Source organism: Carassius auratus, unplaced genomic scaffold (genome assembly GCF_003368295.1).
Source record: "Carassius auratus strain Wakin unplaced genomic scaffold, ASM336829v1 scaf_tig00216991, whole genome shotgun sequence".
In the NCBI taxonomy this organism is placed as follows: Eukaryota; Metazoa; Chordata; class Actinopteri; order Cypriniformes; family Cyprinidae; genus Carassius; species Carassius auratus.
The window spans coordinates 37,683-60,959 of NW_020528840.1; the positions used below are offsets into that span (position 1 = coordinate 37,683).

General features: G+C 36.3%; 1 protein-coding gene across 1 annotated transcript; it reads right to left on the bottom strand.

The window, feature by feature from the left end:
• Positions 1 to 939: 939 nt before the first annotated feature.
• Positions 940 to 22,845, bottom strand: LOC113099659 (gamma-aminobutyric acid receptor subunit rho-2-like). Its single transcript, XM_026264549.1, has 9 exons — positions 22,510 to 22,845; positions 19,888 to 19,994; positions 11,889 to 11,956; positions 6,780 to 7,003; positions 5,155 to 5,237; positions 4,917 to 5,057; positions 3,947 to 4,099; positions 3,631 to 3,842; positions 940 to 2,028 (listed from the first exon to the last, which is right to left on the bottom strand). The coding sequence occupies exons 1-9, from the start codon at positions 22,644 to 22,646 to the stop codon at positions 1,717 to 1,719; spliced, it is 1,437 nt and encodes a 478-aa protein (XP_026120334.1). The 5' UTR covers positions 22,647 to 22,845; the 3' UTR covers positions 940 to 1,716.
• Positions 22,846 to 23,277: the final 432 nt, after the last annotated feature.

Consider the following 23,277-nt stretch of genomic DNA (forward strand, 5'->3'; position numbering starts at 1 on the left):
AAATAACCATATTTTAAATATCACACGAATAAATAGCTCTTTTTGTTTTTATTAACCCATTGCAAATGAGTAAAATAATCTATAAATCCCAAACAACATGGAAGAAAATGAGCATTTCTGAGCCATGGACTCCCTCAGGAATTTCAAATTAGTCATTTTAATTTATGAATAAAAAGGTTTGTGGACAACATTACTAGAACAAAGCATGAAAGTCTCTTCATACAGTTAGGTAACACGGTGAATTAGCCTTCCAGATTTGCCTACAAACTTAAGTCACAACTGCACAGCTCAAAATGATTAATAAAAATCTCACCAGAGTATTTGACCTTGGTTGAATAATTGTCTAATTTTTCATAAATATCCCATGGTGTTGACTAGACTCAGCTGTGAAACCTAAAAGAGATGCTAAATAAAAAGAGAAAATAAAAAAATTCCAGCTTCCTGTCAGGAAAGTAATGTTATAAAGGTAGGCTTTATTTCTTCACTTTAATATTTTAATGTAATCTATTAAGTTATGATCTTAGGATGGTCATTTAGAGTGATAAATGTAACATAACTAACAATAACCTTCACTTGTACGGATCTCTGCATTTTAAGAATACAACATATTTGTTGGTCTATAGCCTATACATTTTTAAATTTTAATGTGATGCCTGTATGTGCAATAAAATCATCCTGCCAAAATGAATCATCACCTTCTGTGTTTGATATTGTTATCAAGGCAGTTTCAAGATGTATTCAAGGCTATGTTATAAAAACTACAGTAACATTTAGCTTTCACTGACTGCCATTTAAGCTTTGCATTGAATTCTTCTGCACCTTCAAGGCAAATTCAGGTTGGAGTACACTCCTAATGCAAAATGTAAATATAATCAATAAAATAAACATGCATGCATATGAGCCACAGTAAAGACAATATTATTTATTTTGCATGAGAAATATAATGGTATCAAATACACTCACATACACACACCACATAAACATATCCAAATAATTTACATTAAGATGAGTGATTGCCTTTGCATAAACATCCGGTCTTGCCTATAGACTTAAAGGTGCACTAAATAATTATGTAAAAAAAATTTTTAAGAACGTTTGATTAGTTTAATCTCTGATTTATTTATTTCGTAGAGCACCCTTAGCATGGCTAAACTGTATAAATATATGCTATATAAATAAATGTTTTAACTTATTATTAAACTGCTTAAATTGCACAACACAGCTAGTCGTAGGATCTCAACATGGCAACCCACATTATGTATTCACACCTGCATTTACTAAGCCAGCGATATGACTGGATCTGGTGAGTGTGTACCATATTTATTAAAACGAATAATTTTTGTTAGCTGTATAACAGTAGAAAAATTAATTAGTACACCTTTAAAACAGAAGCTAACACCAGACTTTCTTGCTCTGTACATACTATATCATTAATAGTCCAATGACACAAACATGAAGAGAAAACACATAAGCCTGTAAAAAAATCTGATAAGTGTTGTAAAGTTCATTTGTCATAAACCTGAAAAGCCCTAAACGAAGCGATTTCTAACCTGCCTTCACTTTGCATTTCGCCAGTCTTTTTGCGTATGAAAAGTGACAAAGTTAACTGCAGTTTGGTATCACATGCGCCAATGTTTGATGTGCATCACAAAATCAAGGATGATTGTATAAAAACGTCCATAAAAAGTTTAAAAGATGGATGTAGCTGGTGAACGATCAGCAGTATACCGACCAGTAAATAAGGTTGAAAATAATATAGGCTCCAGGGAAGATCATGCGGGAGTATTTATCAATGGCATGCGTGTTCTGCATGATGCGTAAGGCGCGGATGCCCTTTTTCTTAGTGTTGGTAGATTCGCTGCTCACTGACAGATGAACCACCATGTGCTCCTGCTTCTCTGGCCCCACTTCATCGGGAACCATGGGAGCTTCTGTGTAGCCAGCCAAGCTGTTGGTGTCAGCCTCGCTGTAGGTCCCATCCAACATCATGGTCCTGGTGTGGGACATACCACAGGTGCAGGGCAATGACTGGAACAGGTTGAGTTGGGTGGTCAGGGAGAACAGAGAACAAAGAAAGAGATCATTAACAAGGGCAAATTATCAGTTGGCAGTAATTAGCTGATGGCTGACTATCTTATCAACATTACTCAACCATTAGTAGTTTGATGAGAGAGGGAATGTGTTAATACACAATACAGAATGCAACAGTTGAGTTCTAGAAGTAAAAATTGTTTTCTGGGCCCATTTCACACAGCATCTTAAGGCCAAAAGTAGCTCTTAACTCGCTGATTTAAAAACTTTTGGTTTTGGAGGTTATCCCCACTCCACATTTTCCTTTGATTATATCCTAGTTTTCATTAACCAGCTGTGCAAAAAGTAACGGCTGTTCTTGTGTCCAGTTTGGTTTTCTTTTATGTTTGCATGTCTTTAGCCATGATAGCCTTTTACTGCTATTTACGAGCACTCAGTGTTAAATTCATTTTTTTTTTTTTTTGTGAATACGAGCCCTGATTTTTAATAATAATTAATAAACTGTGAGCTACGAGGTTGCTAATCGATTGAAATATGATTCTGTTGAAGCCAGCATCTTATATTATTGAAACTCAGTTAATAATTCCCATTGTAGCTGGATGGCTTGGTTCATTTCATATAACTCCTAAACAAAGACCTATGGGGAAAAAATAAATGGCAAAAAAACTTCAATGAACCAAAGCAAGTGATAAAGTTGGTGGGCACTGTTGCACTCTATATAGAAGGCATGCCAATGGCTTTTTAACATGAAAATATAATGCCAATAACCTTTTAACATGATTAGTATAGTTTATAATATTAAGTATGTATATTGTATACAGTTCGCTGTAGGCAAAATTTCTATATGCACAGACATAAATTTAAAACGTACACTCTGTGTGATGTACAATATTCCACAGTGCAATGTGGTTGACATGATTTTCTATTAATGGATGAGTTGGACAAAATATCAACACAATCTTTTGTGTTATGATTGAATATTTGATTGAAATTACAAGAGTTATTTATTTGCAAAATTGAATTAAAATTACTCTATTTTTATTAACATTTACATAATGAGGTTACACAGAAAATGTCATGACAAAGTAGTGTTTTACAGTTGGAAAACAATGCATAATATAAAATGAGTATAACAATAATTTGCTGTGCAATGCACTCGACCTTACATTTCCAGTTAAGTATATAAGGTGTGATTTTCAACAACACTTAAAAATCTCTTTCCAGACTCATTATTTGATTAGACTGCTAAAACTGAAGACTTTTTTTTAAAGCAAATTAACATTTATTCCTGAGATCTGATATGACAGAACTAACCAAATCAAATGCGCTTTATGATCATGTGACAACAGTAAACATACCTTACATTGAAATCTTTATATTATTACTGATATTTTGAAACAGTTTTCTAGAATAGAAAGACATCACATGTTCCATCTTATTTTAAGTTGAATGTTAGCATAAAGATTACCATCAAAGCTAATAAATATGTAGTAAGAAAAACAAAACCTTCCATTTCATGTCATGGGGACTTGAAAAAAATCAAACACCTTCATTTTGGTGTGTACTGTTTCTTTAACCAATTAATTTTAGTTTTTTTACCTGCTCTCTAACTGCTCGATCTCTGAGCTTACGCTCTCTCCTCTCCTGGACCGTGGTCAGATAGTTGACTGCTGCATACTCCAAGACAGACAGGAACACAAACACAAAACTGACCCACAGGTAAATGTCCACAGCTTTGATGTAGGAGACTCTGGGCATGGAGGCGTTCACCCCAGTGATGATGGTGGACATGGTGAGCACCGTGGTGATACCTTGATAAAATCAGCACATCCTGTTTAAATCTGCAGGTGCGTAACTTAACATTGGAAGCAACAGTGATGCCCGAGGCAAACATGTTGATTTGCGATAATCTTACCTAATGAGACTCTGGCAGGAACAGCCCTGCGATCAATCCAGAATGATACCCATGACAACATAACCATAAGTGTGGCAGGGAAATAAGTCTGTAGCAGGAAGAAGAAAATGTGGCGGCGAAGAGTAAAGTTTATATACAGGCGGTTGTACCACCCTAAAGAGAGAAAGAGAGAAAAAGACAGATGGAATCAAATATTAACCCTTTAGCTACACGAGAAATATTGTACTATACATAGTGAAATATTAATACAGTTTTGCACAATTTAAAATAACTGTTTCCTGTTTGAATTCATTTTAAAATTTAATTAAAAATGTGATGGCAAAGCTGAATTATCAGCATCGTTACCACAGTTTTCAGTGTCACGTGATCCTGCAGAAATCACTCTAATATGCAGATTTGATATTATATTTTAATATGATATTTTTGTGGAAACCATGATACATTTTTATTTGTATTCTTTGATTAATAGAAAGTACGGCACTTATTTTAAATAGAAATGACTACATTACAACAACCAAAAGTCTTACTGACCCTAAACTTTTGAATAGTATTATATTTTAAACCAAGACAGAAAAAAAAAAAAAAAATATATATATATATATATATATATATATATATATATATATATATATATATATATATATATATATATAAAATATATATATATATATTTAAGACATTTGTTAGACTGTAAATTATACAAATATTTACACACTGTTCAAAATTAGGACACACTGTAGTTGTTGAACACAATCTGATAAACCAGTGGCACCAGTTGATTAAATGTTACTGCAAAACCAGCTTAGAGAAATAAAGAGTAAAGCGTCATAAGCTTGCAGTCAGATGCCACTTGCTTTGATATTTAATGTAATACCATTTATACACTTTTAAGTGTGACTTAAGTGATCAAATCCGTCTCGGGGCCACACTACTTTAAAATAAATCAACTTGACAAATAATCCCCCAATACCTGTGCTGCTGTAGAAAGCCAGTCGAGAGGTGGTGTGAAACTTCTGTATGAGGAACTGAGAGAGAGAGATTTTGTCATCTATACTCAAAGACTCATCTCCACTTTTCCAGTACAGCATCAGATCCTCATCCGTGTAGGCGTCTAGAAAAGAAGGATCCGTTTCAGGAAAAAACTAACTTGGCAGAGTTAATTGAGCATGTGCCGCACTAAAAATAACACAAATTAATGATTCGCTCACAGCTCTCCAACTCCAAAGAGCAGGACTGTGAATCCAGCGGGAAACGGCTGAAGTCCATGTTGCAGGCTGCTGTAACGGTGACCCTGGGCACAAGAACCATGTATAACTTGGATGAAAATACAGAAACCCACCGTCTTAGATCTTTATATTTCATCATATTCCTCACAGACACCTTCATTATTCACTTTTGAACCCAGAATCATGGAATTTTCATACAGTATGTGGATTCAAATGAAATTGGTAACTGTTGATAGTTTACCCAAAAATGAAAATTGTGTCATCATTTCCTCAACCTTCATGTCCAAAGATGTATGATTTACTTGTAGAGCTGGGCAATATGTCCAAAAGTTATCACAATATTTTTTACATATCAATTTTTTTTGTTCAAAAACTCCACAGAGTAAGATGCCTTTTAAATTAGGATTTCATGGAAAGATTTATTGTTTTTACTACTAAATTTTCCATTCTTATGGGTACTGTGTTTTATGATTTAAGACTAATTTATAATTAAATATGGTGGTTAATAAAATGAAACATTTAACAGTGCAATCAATTGTTTAAAATGCAACCAAATTTAAATAAAAGAATAACTTTACAATAAACCTTATTTTCTATATATTTTTTGGTCAGATAAGATGCTGCACTACAGAACTGTATAAATTAAAACATGGAAAAAAATATGATGGCTGTATGATATTTCTTTAAAAAATAATATCAGTATTAGTATTACTTTAATAAGTAACTTTTAGCACACAATAGTAACATATTTCTTCATAATTATTTTCAAATTACACCAAACTTTTATTTTGGAGGGTTTTATTGAGTTCTCTGAAACTCAAGTAGTTTTCGAGCAGAGATGTTTAGCAGAATTTCCAAGCTGCTCTTTTATGTCCAAAAGAGCAGCTTGGAAATTCTGCTAAACATCTCCTTTTATTTACAAAAAAGAGAAAGTCATATGGGCTTGGAATGACAGTAGCTTTGGTAAGAAAGCTCCTGCTAAGAAATAAAAATGTAAATGCGATGTAAATGTGCTTAGTAATGCTAGTCAAGGATGGCACAGGAGCGCCATTTACTGAACCGACTCTAAGGCTGTCTCATTTTTGCTCTGAATTTCTCTCCTCTGTTCTCTACAGCGGTGTCCATCATTTGTCGGACAACGGAAATAATCTGGGCCAGTCTCATCAATAATGACACTTTCCCTGGAGCCAGAACAGTGTCTGAAATTTGACTTTGAACTCAGCCCTAGCCCTTGATTATAGCCTGCACGCAGGTAGCTTGGCCTAATTTTTAACTCACAGCACAAAAGACACAGCAAAAACATCACAGGCCAGAAGCGTCGTTCTAATTTTAACACCGCAGCAATATGCAAATGCTTAAGCCCAGCGACGTGCTTTTGTTTTCGAACCACATTTAAATGAAACCATGAGTTGCTTGATGGTGAAATGTAGTAACTGCTGAACTGAATAAATACAAAATTTTTCTTACATTGTACAAAATTAACAGGAATTATAGTATAAGTACATTTGCATAAATGCATTTAAACTCTATACATATATACATAATTTACAATTATAATGGCACTCTCAAAAGTCCGAAATGCCGGTGTAGATAATCTGCTTTTTTACCTCAGGCTGTAAAGAACGTGACCATCAGGGAACACTCTCAGCATGATATTTTCTGTGGTGGTGTCATGAATAAAAGATCTTTTAGAGTGGACGAAGAAGACGTCAGGAACCCAGATCTTCTTCACCAAGCGCCCATCGAAAGTCATGCTTTTATTTGTGGTGCTGGTGAAAGACAAGCGCTCATCCTTCCAGTAGTGTCTCAGGTATAATGTCATAGTGAAGTCCTACACAGATGAAGAAAAAGAAATTGTAAGAGTTTTTAGTTGAAGCACAATGATTTTTAGAGGAGGATATACCATTCTTGTTTTCTGTTCTGCTTAAATGATGAATTTTTTTGTTTGTTTGTTTTTTCAAAGAAATTAATACTTTTATGCAGCAAGGATGCATTAAATTGATCAACACAGACAGTGAAGACATTTATAATGTTATAAAAATTTCTGTTTCAAATAAATACTGTTCTTTTAAACAGTATATTTGGGATATTCTCATGGAAATTTGACACATTTGACCCGAATTGATAGAAGAAAAATTATAAATTATTTTTGACATTAATAAGATAAAGGGCCCTATCTTGCACCCAGCGCAATTGACTTTGTACACCGACGCATGTGTCATTCCTATTTTGCACCCGCGCAAAGCGCGCTTTTCCCTCCACAGAGGCACGTCGCTAAACTAGTGAATGAACTTGCGCTCCCTGGGCGGTTCAGCGCAAAAAAGGAGGCGTGTTCCGGCGCAAACAATCCCTGGTGCTATTTTGCTGTTCCATTAAACAATTGCGCCACTGACCAGAAAAAACCTAGTCTAAAGTCAGTGGCGCGTTGCATACACTTTGCTCATGTAATCTACACAGATGCAACAGTTATTTTTGCAAATCATAAATTGTTACACTAAAAAAATATTAACACATGAGATGACGGAAATCATTGTGGTGTGCCACGAAGATGTGAACAAAATAGGCATAAATCTAGCTTACAAATTATTCAGGCTAATTATTCTCCCCTCCCCATACAACACAACTTCTCTGTCTTTCACTGCTCTTACAAGAACATCAGTCTCCTCGGCTGTGAACCGCTCCTGGCGTGCGCCTGGTAAATACGCCATAATAATAGCAATCCATAATGGAACTTGCGCACCTGCTTTTAAAGGGAATGTTGGATGACGCTCTGATTGGTTTATTTCACGTTACGCCCAAACCACACCTATGAATAATGAAGCTGCTTCAGACCAACCCATTTTAGATTTGCGCCGGGCGCAAGAGCCATTTATCCCGCCGGGAAAATAGCAACAGCGCCGAGACCCGCCCACAAACTTACTTGCGCTTCGCGCTTTGACACTTGCGTTTCAGATCGTTAAAATAGGGCCCAAAGACTTTTATGTCTATTATAATATGTCTATTAAGGTTTTGTGTGATAAACATATCTCCTTCAAAGCCTTTAACTGTGAGGTGAAAAATATTTGATTCTTATGCATGTAATTTGAAAGAAAAATATATGATTTTAAAGGAATAGTTTATCAAAAATAAAATTCCATCATCGTTTACATATGTTTTTTACTCATGATTTGCTCAGGTCATGCTCGTCTTGTACATGCTGTTATTCCAAGCCTGTATGACTGTCTTTTTCCTTGGAACACAAAATAAGACATTTGGAGACTGTGCATGTCACAAGAAACTTCAACAACTTCTCTGCCCTTTTTGAATTACTATAAAAGTGTTTCCCTATCTGTCACTACAAGTTATGTTGTGACGACATAGGGGGTTTACTTGAGAGCCCCAATCCGCTCTGACTTTCAGAGAAAACGCCAATGAATTTCGGCTAGAGGATTTTGTACACCTGAGCCACCCTCCATGCATACAGGTATAAATAGGCGACAGGTAAATCCACTCATTTCGATTTTTGCTTCGGAGCTGACTGGGTGAATGATTTCTTCTCGCCTTTTTGTTCTGCCTGGAAGAAAGAAGCTGTTCCTGGTTGGGATGATGGCACAAACAGCGATGCCCCCAATGATTCAGCAATTCCCCTGGGTGCTTCAACTAAGGGTGCTTTTAAATCTGTAGATTGATTTGTTCTGAAACATGGATTAAAATTGTTACAATTTAGCTTTTTATTCTTGGTGCAATTTGCTTTCACACGGCAGTGTCTAAATGGACCAAATTTATTAATACAAGTCACATGTGAGTACACCGTTCTCTCATTAGTTAAAGTTCCGTGGTTTATTTTCCTGGATTCCACTTATCAGTTGTCTGTCATCTAAAAAGGGGGGAAACGCGGCAGGTTGTGAAACAACGGGCCAGGTGTGAAAGCACCCTGAAAGAGCAGTTTCTCATCAGGGACGGCTCGCGTCTTTTTAAAGATGCCGTTCCATCCGTGTTCTCTTGGTTGTGGTCATTGTGCACAAGTGCCTTTTTTTCTTGGAGGTGCATAAGGAACTGAAGTCGGGAAGAGCCCCTTTTTTTAGCCAGAAGCCACTTGTCTCCCTCCTTTGTCCATACTTTGTCCATAAAGGGGCAGCTAGGGGGTACATAGACATTCCCCAGCGGTTGCGGTGAACTTGTGCCCACAAAACGCCACCACTTGCAGGAATCGTCCGTGTCTCCCATCAAAAGCCTTTAATCTGATGCCTTTAATCAAGATGTTGAGACAGAAGCACATCATCAGATGCATCCAGCCCCAGGATTGGTTTGCAGCAGTTGACCTGATGGACGAGGGTCAGGCATGGCAGTACATGCCCCCAACCCCCCCCCCCCCACCCCACCCAGGAGGGGTGACCTTGCGCCATTATAGGAATTGGGCATCAAGCTCTTTGTCTGCTAAAAAAAGAGCAAAAAAAGGGAAAGTTGTCTCCAAGCAGAGATTGGTCCACTGGATAGTGGATGCAATTGCCTGTACCAATCCCAAGGCGAGATGTGCCCCTTGGGCATGAGTGCTCACTCCACATGGAGTGTTATTGGGCTAGGTGTCCATATGGCTTGATTCCCTGCGGGTGATCCCATATGTGTATTATTCCACAGTAAGATTTCCCTCTCGGTGAACCTGTGTCTTCCCTTTGACAGACCACTCAGTCAGTCTCTGCTGGCACCCGTTCCTCCATACTCCAAGGTAGGACCTGCCTCAGAGGAACATCCCATATGTAGTAATGCCCCAGGCTTGGGTCAGTCCATATCAATGTCTCCACATGATGCCTCCCTAAGGGCAGAATGTGGTTTCCGTAGCACCCTTCTCTGAAAGGCTCACTTCCCCTTCGTTACTACCAAAGATGTAAACAACAAACAGGAAAGGCGTGAAGCACCTTTCACAAAGGTCGAAATCCTTTCTCTTAAGAAAAAAGAATCTGTCATAGGAACAGCTGCTTGGCTATCTCCAGCAGTGATGTACTCACCTTTTTGTCCCTGTGGGTGCCAAAGTCAGCAAATTTACGCTGGGGCAATGGGAAGGTTATGACCTTTGCATAGCATTTGTCTGACACGCAGCTGCTTGTTAACATTTGCAGGATTGTGACAGGGTTCAGGTTGCGGCGCTTTCCATGGACCCCCTATGTCATCCCAACAAAATACGTAGTGTTAGATCGATGTTATGTCCCCATGCCACAACCTTGAACCATCGCTGGTTGCCAGAGACACGTTATAGACTCCTCAGCATAAGACCTGATGAGTGGATGCACCGGTCTCCTATTTATACCCATATCCACGGGAGTGGCTCAGGTCCACTTAAATCCCCTAGCCAAAATTTACTGGCATTTTCTCTGAAAGTCAGAGCGGACTGGGGCTCTGAAGTAAAACCCCTATGTGGTCACGACATAACGTCTCCGTCCCCTCCATAAGGGAATGAGGGTTACGTACGTAACTGAGACATTCATATGACTTGTGTGGAATATCCCAAAAGGCCTCTGAAGACATAAGAACATAGAGCACAAGTCACAGGAACCACTTTAATGGGACTTTGGTATCCTTTTGAAGCTTGACAGCTTTTGTGATCCAAGGAAGGAACTCTTTGTGTTTTCAACAACATAAATTATGACATAAATAATATTTATAGTGATTAGAATGGGATTTTCTTTGCATTACAGTAATAAGAATTGAGAGGAGGGGATATGATCACTGGTCAATAAAATAATGCCCAATGATAAAAACATTATGTAGGCTTTATTTCCTAAGCAAAATCTTTTTCTTTTGATTTCAGGGTGAGATGAGCTAGACATGTTCTTCAAAGGTTATGTGACAATACTGGCAATGTACACACTCCAAAGTTTTTGGAGTGGCAACTGTTTTATTGGTGCAGCAAGTGCAAGGCCAATTTCACATTTTACATCAATTCCTTACAAGTCTTTTATTTGCAGCTTGTTATAAATAGAAAGTCGGTGTTACTCTCAATCCTCCATATGATGCCTCTCTAAATCGCTCAAGCAGATCATCCCTTCTCTATGCTTTCTTTTGTATAAACATTTCAAATGGCCAGCAATTATATATGGTCAATAAAAGCACCACACAGTTTCTTTGTTGCATCGCACATAGGCTTCTACCATGAGGGAAACCCACAACATGAGAACAGAGTGGCAGAATGGGTGTCATTCTCTGTTAAAACAAAAGTAAAAAGAAGATCCATGATCAAAGTTTCTGACATCAGAGACGCAGCAGTTCTTTTTAAGGAATACCCTTGTGGGACTCAGTAACTGCAAAACAGCCAGTAATAAATGGGCAAAAAGCTAGAGAATTATGAAATTGAGAGTGATTCTTACAAAACTTGTGTAGAACATGTCAAAGCCATTTTTTATCAAAATCAAAAGAAAGAAATTATATATACTATAATAATTACAGTACTATTTTATTATAATAAATGTTTTTATATTTATAATATTTATGGTAGTATTTTACTGGCTTTGTTTTTATTGTATTTATTGTATTTAAATTTAAACAAAAAAAATTTGAGGCCGAAATGTACAAAACTGTAGTGAAAATAATGCCAAAAATCTTAAAAACAGGCTTCATTTTTGTCACATTAAAATTCAACCGTTTAATGTGTCCTCCTCATATGTTGTATAATTTAGAGTCAAATGGTTGAGGTTGTTATGTAAAACAAAACATGTGAAAAGCAACTGTTTGGGATTACCTACCATGTCTACTTCTGAAATACTGTCCAAGCTTTCCACTTGTACATCTACTCCCACTGGAATAGCAGGACCTGCACAAATAAATACTTGAATCCATTAATACAACTTATACAACTGTTTGTCAACTGAATTACACCATATTCTCCATCCCATTGCTATATGACCTCTTTTGTCTATGCCATTCATTAATTTTTCATAATTCTCATTGTTTACTGGATTCTGAGAGATTCATACCAGTGCAATTAGCAGGGCATTCGCTTAGACTTCTGTGAGCATCTTTAAATACATCCTCACGGCCAGATCTGGATCTGTTCACAAAAGGCTTAGCAGCTGCTTTGACATCTGACGGATCGTAAGCCGTCAAAGGACGGGCCTTCGACCGGAACTGCAGCTTTGATATACTATATGGAGTTGCACTTGTAAGGTCTTTTGTAGCATATCTAAAGCCTTGCTCTTTACCAGGATTAGTGTAATAGGGCTATCTGTCACTCAGGAGGTAAGACATTAAGGTAAATGGGCAGTGGGTGGCCTGTACATATGGACGGGGATCATGTAGTAACGACAGACAGATTCAAAACGAGATTTTCAGTGCGTCCCATCGGCAACTCCTAGTCCTAGTAATCCGATGAGATTATTGGAAATGGGGGATTAAACTTTGATGCTTAAAATGATACTGACACTGACTGAAACTTGCCATTACGTGTCACTTAATGTATCACTCGTAAAAAACCCTTCAGGAAAAGCACAAGCATTACTTTAAATGCTGCAGAAAATGCATCCGAGTCCTGTAGATAAATAACCGCCAACTGTGGAGATGACTTTTACAAATTTTCTTATGTTATCCAGATTCTCATATTTAAACTATTGCCATGCAACACCCACTGGACCATCCTGTCAATTTCCCTGTCATGTACCATCAAGGCTTTTCATATCACACAAATAAGCCTGATTAAGGACACAGCTCCTAGGTAAAATCGATCTGTCCAAACTAATCAACCCCCCTGCTGTCAGTTTGAGTCTGAAACCATTAGAATGACCTTGAGTTCAGCGGTCCTATTTCTCTATTGTAGTTACCACTTGAAGGTGGGTATTTGTGCTTTTCTCATTAAAAACTAATTTTAAATACCTCTTTGATAACAGGATATCATTAAAGGGACAGTTCACCAAAAAAATTAAAAATTAAAAAATAAAATGTTTGTTTACACAAATTGTTCCAAATATATATGATTGTTTATCTCTCTTAAAATTCATAAAAAATATCTCCATTTGTGATCCACGGAAGAAAGAAAGTAATTTTGGAACAACTTAATGATTATGTTCTTTAAAGGGATTTCGTCATAAACAAATAAATAAACTGACATTATTTCCACACTCTTCCAAACTCATATTACTGTTCATTCTCTTAAAATTCACTTTAAAAAAATTAAAGTAAAAATAAGAAAAAATTATGATTACAATAAAATGATCATTAAAGTTACAAAAGAATAGATGTGAAGTGACAGTAAGTATAACATAAATAAACAAAAATAAAGAATTATTATTCATACACTCTCATGTCTTAAACCCATATGACATTTTATCTTCTTAAAATTCATAAAAAATATCACCTTTTGTGTTCCACAAAAGAAAGTAAGACATGCAGGTTCAGAATGACATAATGATAACAACAAATGTTCATTAAAGGGATAGTTCATAAAAAATAAATAAATAAAATAATTTCCTCTTTCTATTTACAAACTTTTTGTCCAATTAAAATAATTAAAAAAAATCTAGTTTTGCGTTCCACAGTAGACAAACGTCATGGAGGTTTAAAACAACAAAATGATGATGAAAAAAATTCATGAAAGGCATAGTTTACCAATAAATAACTAAATATATTTTCAGTTTTTATCTTGTTGTTCTTAACCATGTCATAAAAATTATTTTTCTTTCTCACAAAAGTAAGTCATATAGGTTTGAAATGACATAATGTTGTTTATTTTAAGGTAACTTAAAATGATCAAATCATCCCTTTCCAGTTTTTGATTATCAAAAGTTCCTGAGGCTAGGACACTGAGCTGGCGACCGCTGGTTGATGTTTGGCCAGTGGGCGGTCTTTAAACCAGCTGTCTGCGGGGCATGTGCTAATCCACGGGGGTTGGCTGACCGGCCGATCAGTACAAACTACTGCCAGATTAATCTCGTCACCAGCGCCATAGCGCCTCAGTCCATTGCAGATCGAGCGATCCTCCAGATGGACCGACCCATCAGCGAGAACTGCTTAAGTCTTTAATGGACGAATAAAAAAAGTGGGAGAGGCAACAAAATGTAATGTGATTACAATAGTCTTTAGTTTCTTATGCAGCTCCTAAGACTAACTGATCCTTTCGCCGAATTTGAGAATCCAGCCCATTTGGGGTGTACGAATAACACATAAAAAGCCGCTGGCTTCAAAACATGTGGCATCTTGGCATGGAGATGTTACTTGATATCTTTTGATCTTTCATTTCATTTCGTATCTGGATTTCAGGCGCTGCTTGCCCAGCTGGCCCAAACATTAGTATTGAAAGCAGCATTGCGCATATGCAAATCTGCAGACAGAATTAAACAGGGATGTGTGTTATCTACAACATGATACCAATCTTTAATATGCCTAATCCTTCACATCAAGGAACACATACTGCCCTGCAATGACCCATAAACATGGAGTGAGATCTATATGTTCTACGTACATCAATGATCCTCCCTTTGTGGAGTATTAGGCATAAGATTTATGCGCCATCAGTTAGCCGTCTCTGGGTCTAAACCAGACTGCAGTCATGCATTAGCAATTCTCTTTTGCTTCTGAAGTAAATCTCAATTATGCAGTACACACATACCTGCGCTACCTTTTACTAATCATTGCATAGGATACGGCAATTGGTCGATGAAAAGCATGCTAAACAGGATTGTTTAATATGACAGGATACAGGGATAGAAGCCAATGTGATTTTTCCTTGATTTTATTCATTTATTAATAATTATTGCAAAAAGAATTGGTTCAACAAAGCCATGCATATGGAAATACTTTTAATACAGCATAATATTTTTGAGTAACATCTACAAGCAAAACAACCCCTTGTTCTGAATCAGCCTGTTTAGTAACTGGGTAATTCCCAGTCTTTTATATCTTGAGAAGTCTTTCTCAATTATTTTGGTTTTAATACAGTCTGGTCCATCAGGTGTTATACCGTATTTTTGAGCTGCAATGCGCAAATGTGCTGTCAATTTTTGATGGGATAGTTCACCCAAAAGTGAATTAATTAATTACTCACCCTCATGTCGTTCCAAAACCGTAAGATCTTCCTTCATCTTCAGGACACAAGTTAAGACATTTTTCATGAAATCCGAAGACTTTCTGACTCATAAACAGAAATGTTCAAGGCCCAGAAAGATATTGTTAAAAAAAGACCATGTGACATCAGTGGTTCAACTGTAATTTTATCAAGCAACAAGAATATTGTTTGTGTGCAAAGAAAATAAAAATAATGACTTTATTTAACATGTTAGTCTCGAATGCACGTTCAAGAGAGTACCACGATATGAGTGTGGTGCTGCTGACACTGGAGCCGGCGTTCTGACGCCTTGTTAACAAGCAGAGGAATGCACACACGTGTCATTGAAGAAAACAAATCGAGTCTTTTATTTATTGCACAAAGAAAGTTATTTGCGTAGATTCATACAATTACAGTTGAACCACTGATGTAACATGGACTATTTTAGCAATGTCCTTACCTTTCTGGGACTAGAATGTGTTGCATTGCTGTCTATGCAGAAAAATGCTCTCAGATTTCATCAAAAACATCTTAATTTGTGTTCCTAAGATGAACAAATGTCTTATGAGCTGGGAATAGAATGAGGGCAAGTAATTAATGGCAGAATTTTCATTTTGGGGTGAACTATCCCTTCAAGCCCGGAATTCTTTAAATGATTTGACATTTACTGAAAAAACGTGACTTAATTACCTTAAAATAATAATTATTATTATTATAAAGTAAGTTATAATGTTTATAAAATCTACATTATAAAATATTTTTTTTAAATGACTAAATATTGACAGAGCAACAATTTCTGTGATATTTCTGCAAGATATTTTTGAGAAATGACTACATGCAAAATAGCCTCTTGTTCTGAACCAACTTCTTTATAATCAGTGGTATTTTATAACCTTTTCAGTGTTTTAAAAAGAGTTTCTCTGTAATTTTGGATTCAGTACAGTCTGGCACATACGGTATGAGTTGATTATCTGAATCAGGTGCATTTTTTTTTTTTTTAATTCTTCATGGTCAGCTTTTAGAAGCTCACTGTAGGAAGTATTTTACACCCGAAAATATCCTTTCGCTTATTTGACATTTACTGAAAAACTGAATTACCTTGAATAAAATAAAAAATATATAATTTTAAAATGACTTCTTTTTTTGACTGATTGATTGATTGCTATTTTGTGTTTTGGAAGAAAAGCAAATGAAAGTGGCCTTTAATCCCATGGTGAAAATCTATGACACTATGAAATCAATGACACTGGATGACAGTTGTGAACTCATTACATCATGTTTTGAACTAGCAGTGAGGTTTTCACTGTCAAGCAGATGCAACAATGCATCACTGTCAGAGCTGACAGATCTGTGTATGTGTCTGAGGGCTTGAATATGTTTGGGCTATTTCCATTCCCTTTGCTGTGACCCCCTGCTGAACAAAGAGTAATTCCCAAACGTATGCAGAGTCAGAGCATCCAAATGACTGACTTTTTAGATACTCTATTCAGAGGGGGAACAGCATCAAACACGGGAGTGTTTTTTTCTTTGCCCTATATAGGAACACATTATTAAAAAAAGAATAGGGGGACTATGGACTAGTAGGAGAATTGTCTTTAGTTCTTAGCCTTTACTGCATAAACTTTTAAGTGTTGTACACTTAAAGAGAAGTCTTGAGCTTCCCCTTATATCATCCTTTAACCCTTTAACTGCCCCACCAAAAAAAAAAAGCATTTTTTGTTTGCATTTCTTATCTCCTTATGTCATTAGTTACCACACTCAATGTATTTTTTTCCCAACACGTCCCATAATTTTTAAAACATTTGCTTAGCTTTTCTACGTTTACCATAAAGTGACAAATCAACCATTTGGTTGAGCACGTTTTTGAAAAATTATTGAAAACATACAAAAGTTTTTTCATGGCACCAAGTAAAATAATTTTGTAAAGTTAGGGCTCTTACAGTGTAATATGTCAAAAAAATATGCTTACCTTGCAAAATTTCACCAAAAACAGTTTACATGGCAGGAGTGATTTCTTTCTCTCTGACATCCATCAAAGAAGAAGTGTTGTGACAAATGCTGTTGATTTTTTTTGGCTTAACATACCTCTACCAGATGGTAGAGATGGCTCAATCAGCTTGAATTAAGTTAGGTACTCCTCTCAATAAAATATAGTGACTCAAAATGTGCTCAACCATTTGGTCGAGCGGCAGTTAAAGGGTTAATACAATTCTAGCAATGGTAGAAAAGTCTCTGGTTTAAAGGAATAGATAATTTTTTACAATTCTGACATAATTTACCCACCTTCTTCATTCCAAACCCTAATGCTTATTTTTGTCCATGGATCACAAAAGGAAGAGTTTATGAATCTTTACACCATTGCAGTGACAGTTCATAATGACCCCAAAAAACAACAAAAACTTAAAATAAAACCAATAAAAATAAAAAGCATCATATAAGTCTTCTGAAGCCATAAGAAGTCATAAATCCTTAATAATATTACATTCTTGCATATAAAAAATGGCAGGTTATGTTTGTACACACAAACATTTTTCTTTTTGACATGCCATTTTTACTCTGAACGTGTCTGTATCGTATTACTATGATAAAATTACTATCACTGATATCACTGAAAATATCACAGTATATAGATTATAAATTAAACGAGAGTGAATTAATCATGTCAATTTGCATTTTTTGGGGTAAATTATTCCTATTTGATAATCTCTTCTTCCCAGAGGATCAGTCTGCACACACATATCCAGCTGTTTCTATGTGATCTGATTGATTGTTTACTCTCCTAACAGTGACATTCTCATTAAAACTCCTGTAAAAAGCTTGAGTAAAGAGTACAATCTGCTGAGCTAAAAGCTTAAAAAAGTTTCAATGCAATTGATCTGAGCGAGTTAAATAAGGTATTGCTTTGTAAAGGAAGCATGTTAAATCAAGGTTTTTCAAAGCATGCTGGCTTATTCAAAAAAAAAAAACATCCATTATTATTCTTAACATGAAATAAAAGAGCAATTATATTATCACCATAGCAATTCAAGTGGAATATTTACATGAAAAAAAGCATGAATTTCAGAAAGTAATTGGTTTCTGCCCTTTGCTTTAATGACAGCAGCTCTTGAACTCCACAAACTCCACATTTGCGTAAAACCTCATGATTATGTTCTCCACTTGTGCTTCAATGGAAGCAAAAACTTATGATTATCTGTACAGAGAATCACATGATCAATGACACAAAATAGACTGTCTTTGATTAGCGATCTAGAAATAGTTTTCCAGTTAAAAAAAAAACTGATTTGGTTTCAGACTTTTTCTAAAACTTCATATTTGATTAATTTAAAAGTCTATGCAAATAATTGTTTGGAGAAAATGCTACACAATGCTCCATATGATGTGATTTCAAGTTTTTCCTTTCTCATTGGAGTGTCACAAGCTGTTTGTGAATAGATAAGATCCCTAAAATCACAAAGACTAAAGTCTCAAACCCAAAGAGATATTCTTAATAAAAGTTTAGACTCGTCCAGGTTCTCCTAAAATGCCTCGTTTAAACACGCCCCCACATGTCTACATCACGATGTGGAAAGATTTGCATAACGCCACCCAAATGTTCAGGCAAAGAAGAAGGCGTAACTTTATTGCTGCTGAGACCGCCATATTGTAAAGATGCTGCGTGTTTTGTTGTGAAAGCAAAAATACTTTGTTTGGTCTTCCAAAAGAGGTTACGACTAGAATATAGAAGGCCAATCAGAGCACACCTCGCTTTTCAAAATGATGAACTTTGTACAAAAAAAACGACGCGTTTCAGAAAGGCTAGGCATAGAGGAGAAACAGTAATGTGCAGTACGTGGAAAATAATGTTGTTGTTTTTTTTACCTTAAACCGCATAAACACATTTCATTACTCCAAATACCCAAAATAATGTTCTTTTTAGCAACATCATATAACCTCCTTAATATCAAATAATAATGGGCTAAATTCACCTGCCTATAAAAATGCACATTATACTGTTAACTCCAATTTTCAAAACATATGAAATCCCAGTCTTAATTACAGGCCACAACTGTGCTTAATAGTGAGGCTGTTTACCCCTCTAGAGGGAGCCAATGTAGATTTAAAGCCTGCTGGAAAAATAACTGACCTGAATGTTCTCAAACTGTGCATACTAAATATGTGCAATCTGTACATGAGATCAAAACAATGCAACTAAAAAAAATTGTGGCTTAAGTAACTAATGGAGTGAAGACATCATAAAAGCAGTTTATAACCTTTGTCAACAGGAGTTATGTCTTTTTTTAGACTCTTGCTAAGAACATTTGCCTTATTTTTTACTAATCTTCAGAGGATGTTAACATTAAACCTTTAACATTATGCTTACTATACATGATATCTTTGAAGACTTAAAAAAAAAATAGGCTCGAGAGTGAGGTTGTGGCTTATTTTGACAATTATGGAAGCCACAATTATTTAATCCTTCAAAGCGGCGATATTTCGTCCACTAATGTTATTGTGTGTGCTTAACATGCTTTTTTTCCTACGTTATCTTAAGGGTCTTTCCATTGTTTTAATTTTAGTTTTAGTATAACACTATTAAAATCATACAATGTAAATTGTGATATTGTAATTAGTATTTGCAATTATAATTTCAAGGGAATAATCAACAATTATGATTTTTGTCATAATCGTGCAGCCCTATTCGCGAGACAGAAGTATGATGAACTAACCTCCAAACGCGGGCCTCATGGTGAAGTCATGGTCGTCCACTTTCAACAGCTGCTCTGTTTTCAGTCGCCGTGATTTTGTCACATCCGGTGGCTTCTTTGCCAGGGAGCTGCGGGTTTCAAAGTCCCAAAAAAACTTAGATCAGCCTCTTATATCACAAATTTAGACAATGTGCACTATTGTTTTGTGGAATCTACCAGCGGTTACATGAAAAATTCAGTATAAACCCTCAAAGTCAATGGCGTTTACATAATTTCTGTGAAAATGCAGCCGCAAAAGTGTAATGATGGATTAAGATCATGCTTGGCACTTGTATCAACAAATTGTTAAGGCAGTGGTGAACTAGCTGCAGCAGCCGGATCGCTTTCTAATTACAGGAGATCTTATCGACAGATGCTTAGATGAGCACTGAACACTGGATTCATGAACTGTGATGGTTCTAGTCAAACAATGTACATAATTAACTCTTTATGTGACAACATAATCACTGACAGTGACTCAATAAGTATCCAGTTAGAAGTAGACTGCATCGTTCCTCTCAGCTTCTTGCCATTTGTAATTTAATTCCTGTTGTGAATATGAGACAGAAGGCAGCTTGCCATGACTGGCACCCTGTCTGCAGCACTACTGCTGGATTTTCTCATGTAAATTTGTACTCTAACAACATTTTAATTCTGCAGATTGTTTGTTTGTTTTAATTTGATAGACCCATGGAGCTGTACCCTTGTCAGCTGTTTGTCAGGACAGCTTTGTGCCAACGTACTGTCCTTGGCAGATGGGCGAAATGTTTGTCTGAGTAAAAAGTACCAGTTCGAGCACACCAGTGATGCATGTTCGGTTCAGTGGCGGTATCATCTGTCTGGGTCACGTTAATTGCGCCCTGGCCCACGGCCTCATTTATGGCACTCTGCTGTCATATAGAAATCAGGCTAATGAAGGTGGTCGAAAAATGAGTCTGCGAAAAACATCAATGAATGAGTTCACACCATCACCTCAGCTCTTATGTGCGGCACTGTCATCTCTGAACACATTTCTCAGATGCATTGTCATCAAATGCTTTTAAAAAATAACAGACCAATATAGAACCGATACAATGAAAATTTTGTATGAAACAAATTTCACTTAAAAATGGCCAATAAATTTCACAAACAATTACTTTTAATTTAATTTAATTAAAGATACAAAAAAGTAAGTAAAAATAAATAAATAGTAATATACTGCAAATATCCTTCATTTATTTACAACTTAAAAAATATATATTTTATGGTGCAAATGATTTTTGACCTTAAGGAGAATTGGCTAACTGACCACTTGATCGATTGACAGAACTGTTGTACATTTGTAATGAATTTCTTGATGTTTTTTTAAATAAGTTTCCATTTAACCCTAAAATGCAATGCTACCTTTCCCTCATAAAATTCATATATGTGGTAAATATGCACAGAAATATATGGATACACTATATAACACTACTTGTTTTGTTACTAAAAAAAACAAACATTTGAATAAAAATTCAGACTTAAAGGGATAGTTCAAAAATGTAAATTTGATGTTTATCTGCTTACCCACAGGCCATTCAAGGTGGGTAGGTGACTTTGTTTCTTCAGTAGCACACAAACAAAGATTTTTAACAAACCGTCAGTCATATAATGTAAGTGGATGGAAATCACGGCTATTTCTCAAATGGACCATTGACACTCTATCTACAATCTCAATTAGTAGTGTCAATGGTCCACTTGAGAGATATGTGGCAGTAATGCACTTATAAGTCTGCGTTCTGGCGTAAAGCAAGAAGAAGAAGACGACGCCTCACACGCCTGCTGCTGAGAACTCTAACAGTTTGGACACTGCATGAATCAGAGGTAAAAACAATATAAATACTGTTCAGTTTCTTCAACAGACCGATTGTTTTATGTCTTTACACATCAATGTATCGTCACAAGCTGCAGGGTTTAATTTGGTTTTGTTTCTATATGTTTTTTTTTATTGTATGTTTTAGCTGTGATTCCCATTCACCTCCATTATAAGACTGAGTCTGCAACGGTTTGTGTTAAAAATCTTTGTTTGTGTTCTACTGAAGAAACAAAGCCACCTACATCTTGGATTCCCTGGGGGTAAGCAGATAAACATTAAATATTTATTTTTGGGTGAATTATCCCTTTAATTGAGCCATTCCTGAATTTTCAGATGAAAAGACCACAAGTAAAGCAAAAAGTGCCACCCCTACACATACATTCTAGGGTTAATTTCTACAATTTTGTAATAATATCTCCGTTGCTATACACTGTATAATATCTGCAACTCTGCTCTGTAAATATCTGTATTGCAGATAACCACTAGCCCTTAAGTTGAATCACTGCCTTATTAGGTCTTTGCAGTGATAAGTTCATCGATGAAGAAAATCCAGTTGAAACCTCAGTTTATTAGATGGAAATAAAGATGTTATGTGTAGGCTACTTGTTGACAGAAATCTTTAGTCTTCTTCAATGTGATAATTGCTATTCATCATCACCAAAATAGGCATCAACATCAGCATCTTTTTCATAATCTTTTGTGAATCCACATTATCAGCAGCATGGTATGTCAATCCAAGTTCAGCTGTCAAAGACTGAATTGCCACTTACGTCCCATGCTTCTGAGTTTCCACAGCTCCTGTCCACCTCCTCTCTCTCGTGCTGTGTTTACTCCGGCATTCTCCAAACGAGCCCAGGAAGAGCACTAAAATCAGGAACTGTCTCAGATCAGGCATTATGCAGAGCATGTGAAAAATCTACAGGTGTGTCCCTGAAATCCAGCTTAATCCGTGAACGCGTCGGCTCGGGAAAGGCAGCATCTTTCTGTTCCCAGCGCAGAAACCGCTACAACTCGCATCTCTGGCATTCGCGATGTGTGGATGGTTTAAATATCAGCGCGGCGCGACGCGACGCCTGCTGCAGCCTCGCGCGGCGTCTTCTGCCTGTTACTGGTTATCAGCTGCACAGCTGCTTTGACCACATGGCATCAGCGGTGGGCATACGCGCGTTTCCCACAGCTGTGTGTACGGTTGGAGCAAAAGACGGATTAGAAAGAAACATATCCTCCTGAGAACCAAGGAAAATATTTTTTTTCCTAATAATATTTTTTTGTGATTCCATACCTGTTTAGGGTTAAAAAAACATCCTACAATTTAGACATTTTTATTTTTATTTTTTATTTTTGTTTTACAGCATGTCCACTGTAGTGGACAACAGGATCATTTGAGTACGAAAACAAACACATTTGGTAGATACAAACTTTAGCAGATTATAAAGTTTTTTAACTAAGAATTCATACATTTTGGGCTGTAAATTGACTATTATCCAAGAATACAGACATTTTGATTATACAATAGACACATTTATCATTCTTGAATC

Bases quoted from the DNA above. Each gene is read 5' to 3' on its own strand.
- LOC113099659 (XM_026264549.1), bottom strand. From the start codon at position 22,646: ATGCTCTGCATAATGCCTGATCTGAGACAGTTCCTGATTTTAGTGCTC. The intron at 11,957-19,887 runs GTTAGTTCATCA...TTATTTGTGCAG, and splicing joins CATGAGGCCCGCGTTTGGAG to GTCCTGCTATTCCAGTGGGA. The intron at 5,238-6,779 runs GTAAAAAAGCAG...TCTTGTGCCCAG, and splicing joins CACGTTCTTTACAGCCTGAG to GGTCACCGTTACAGCAGCCT.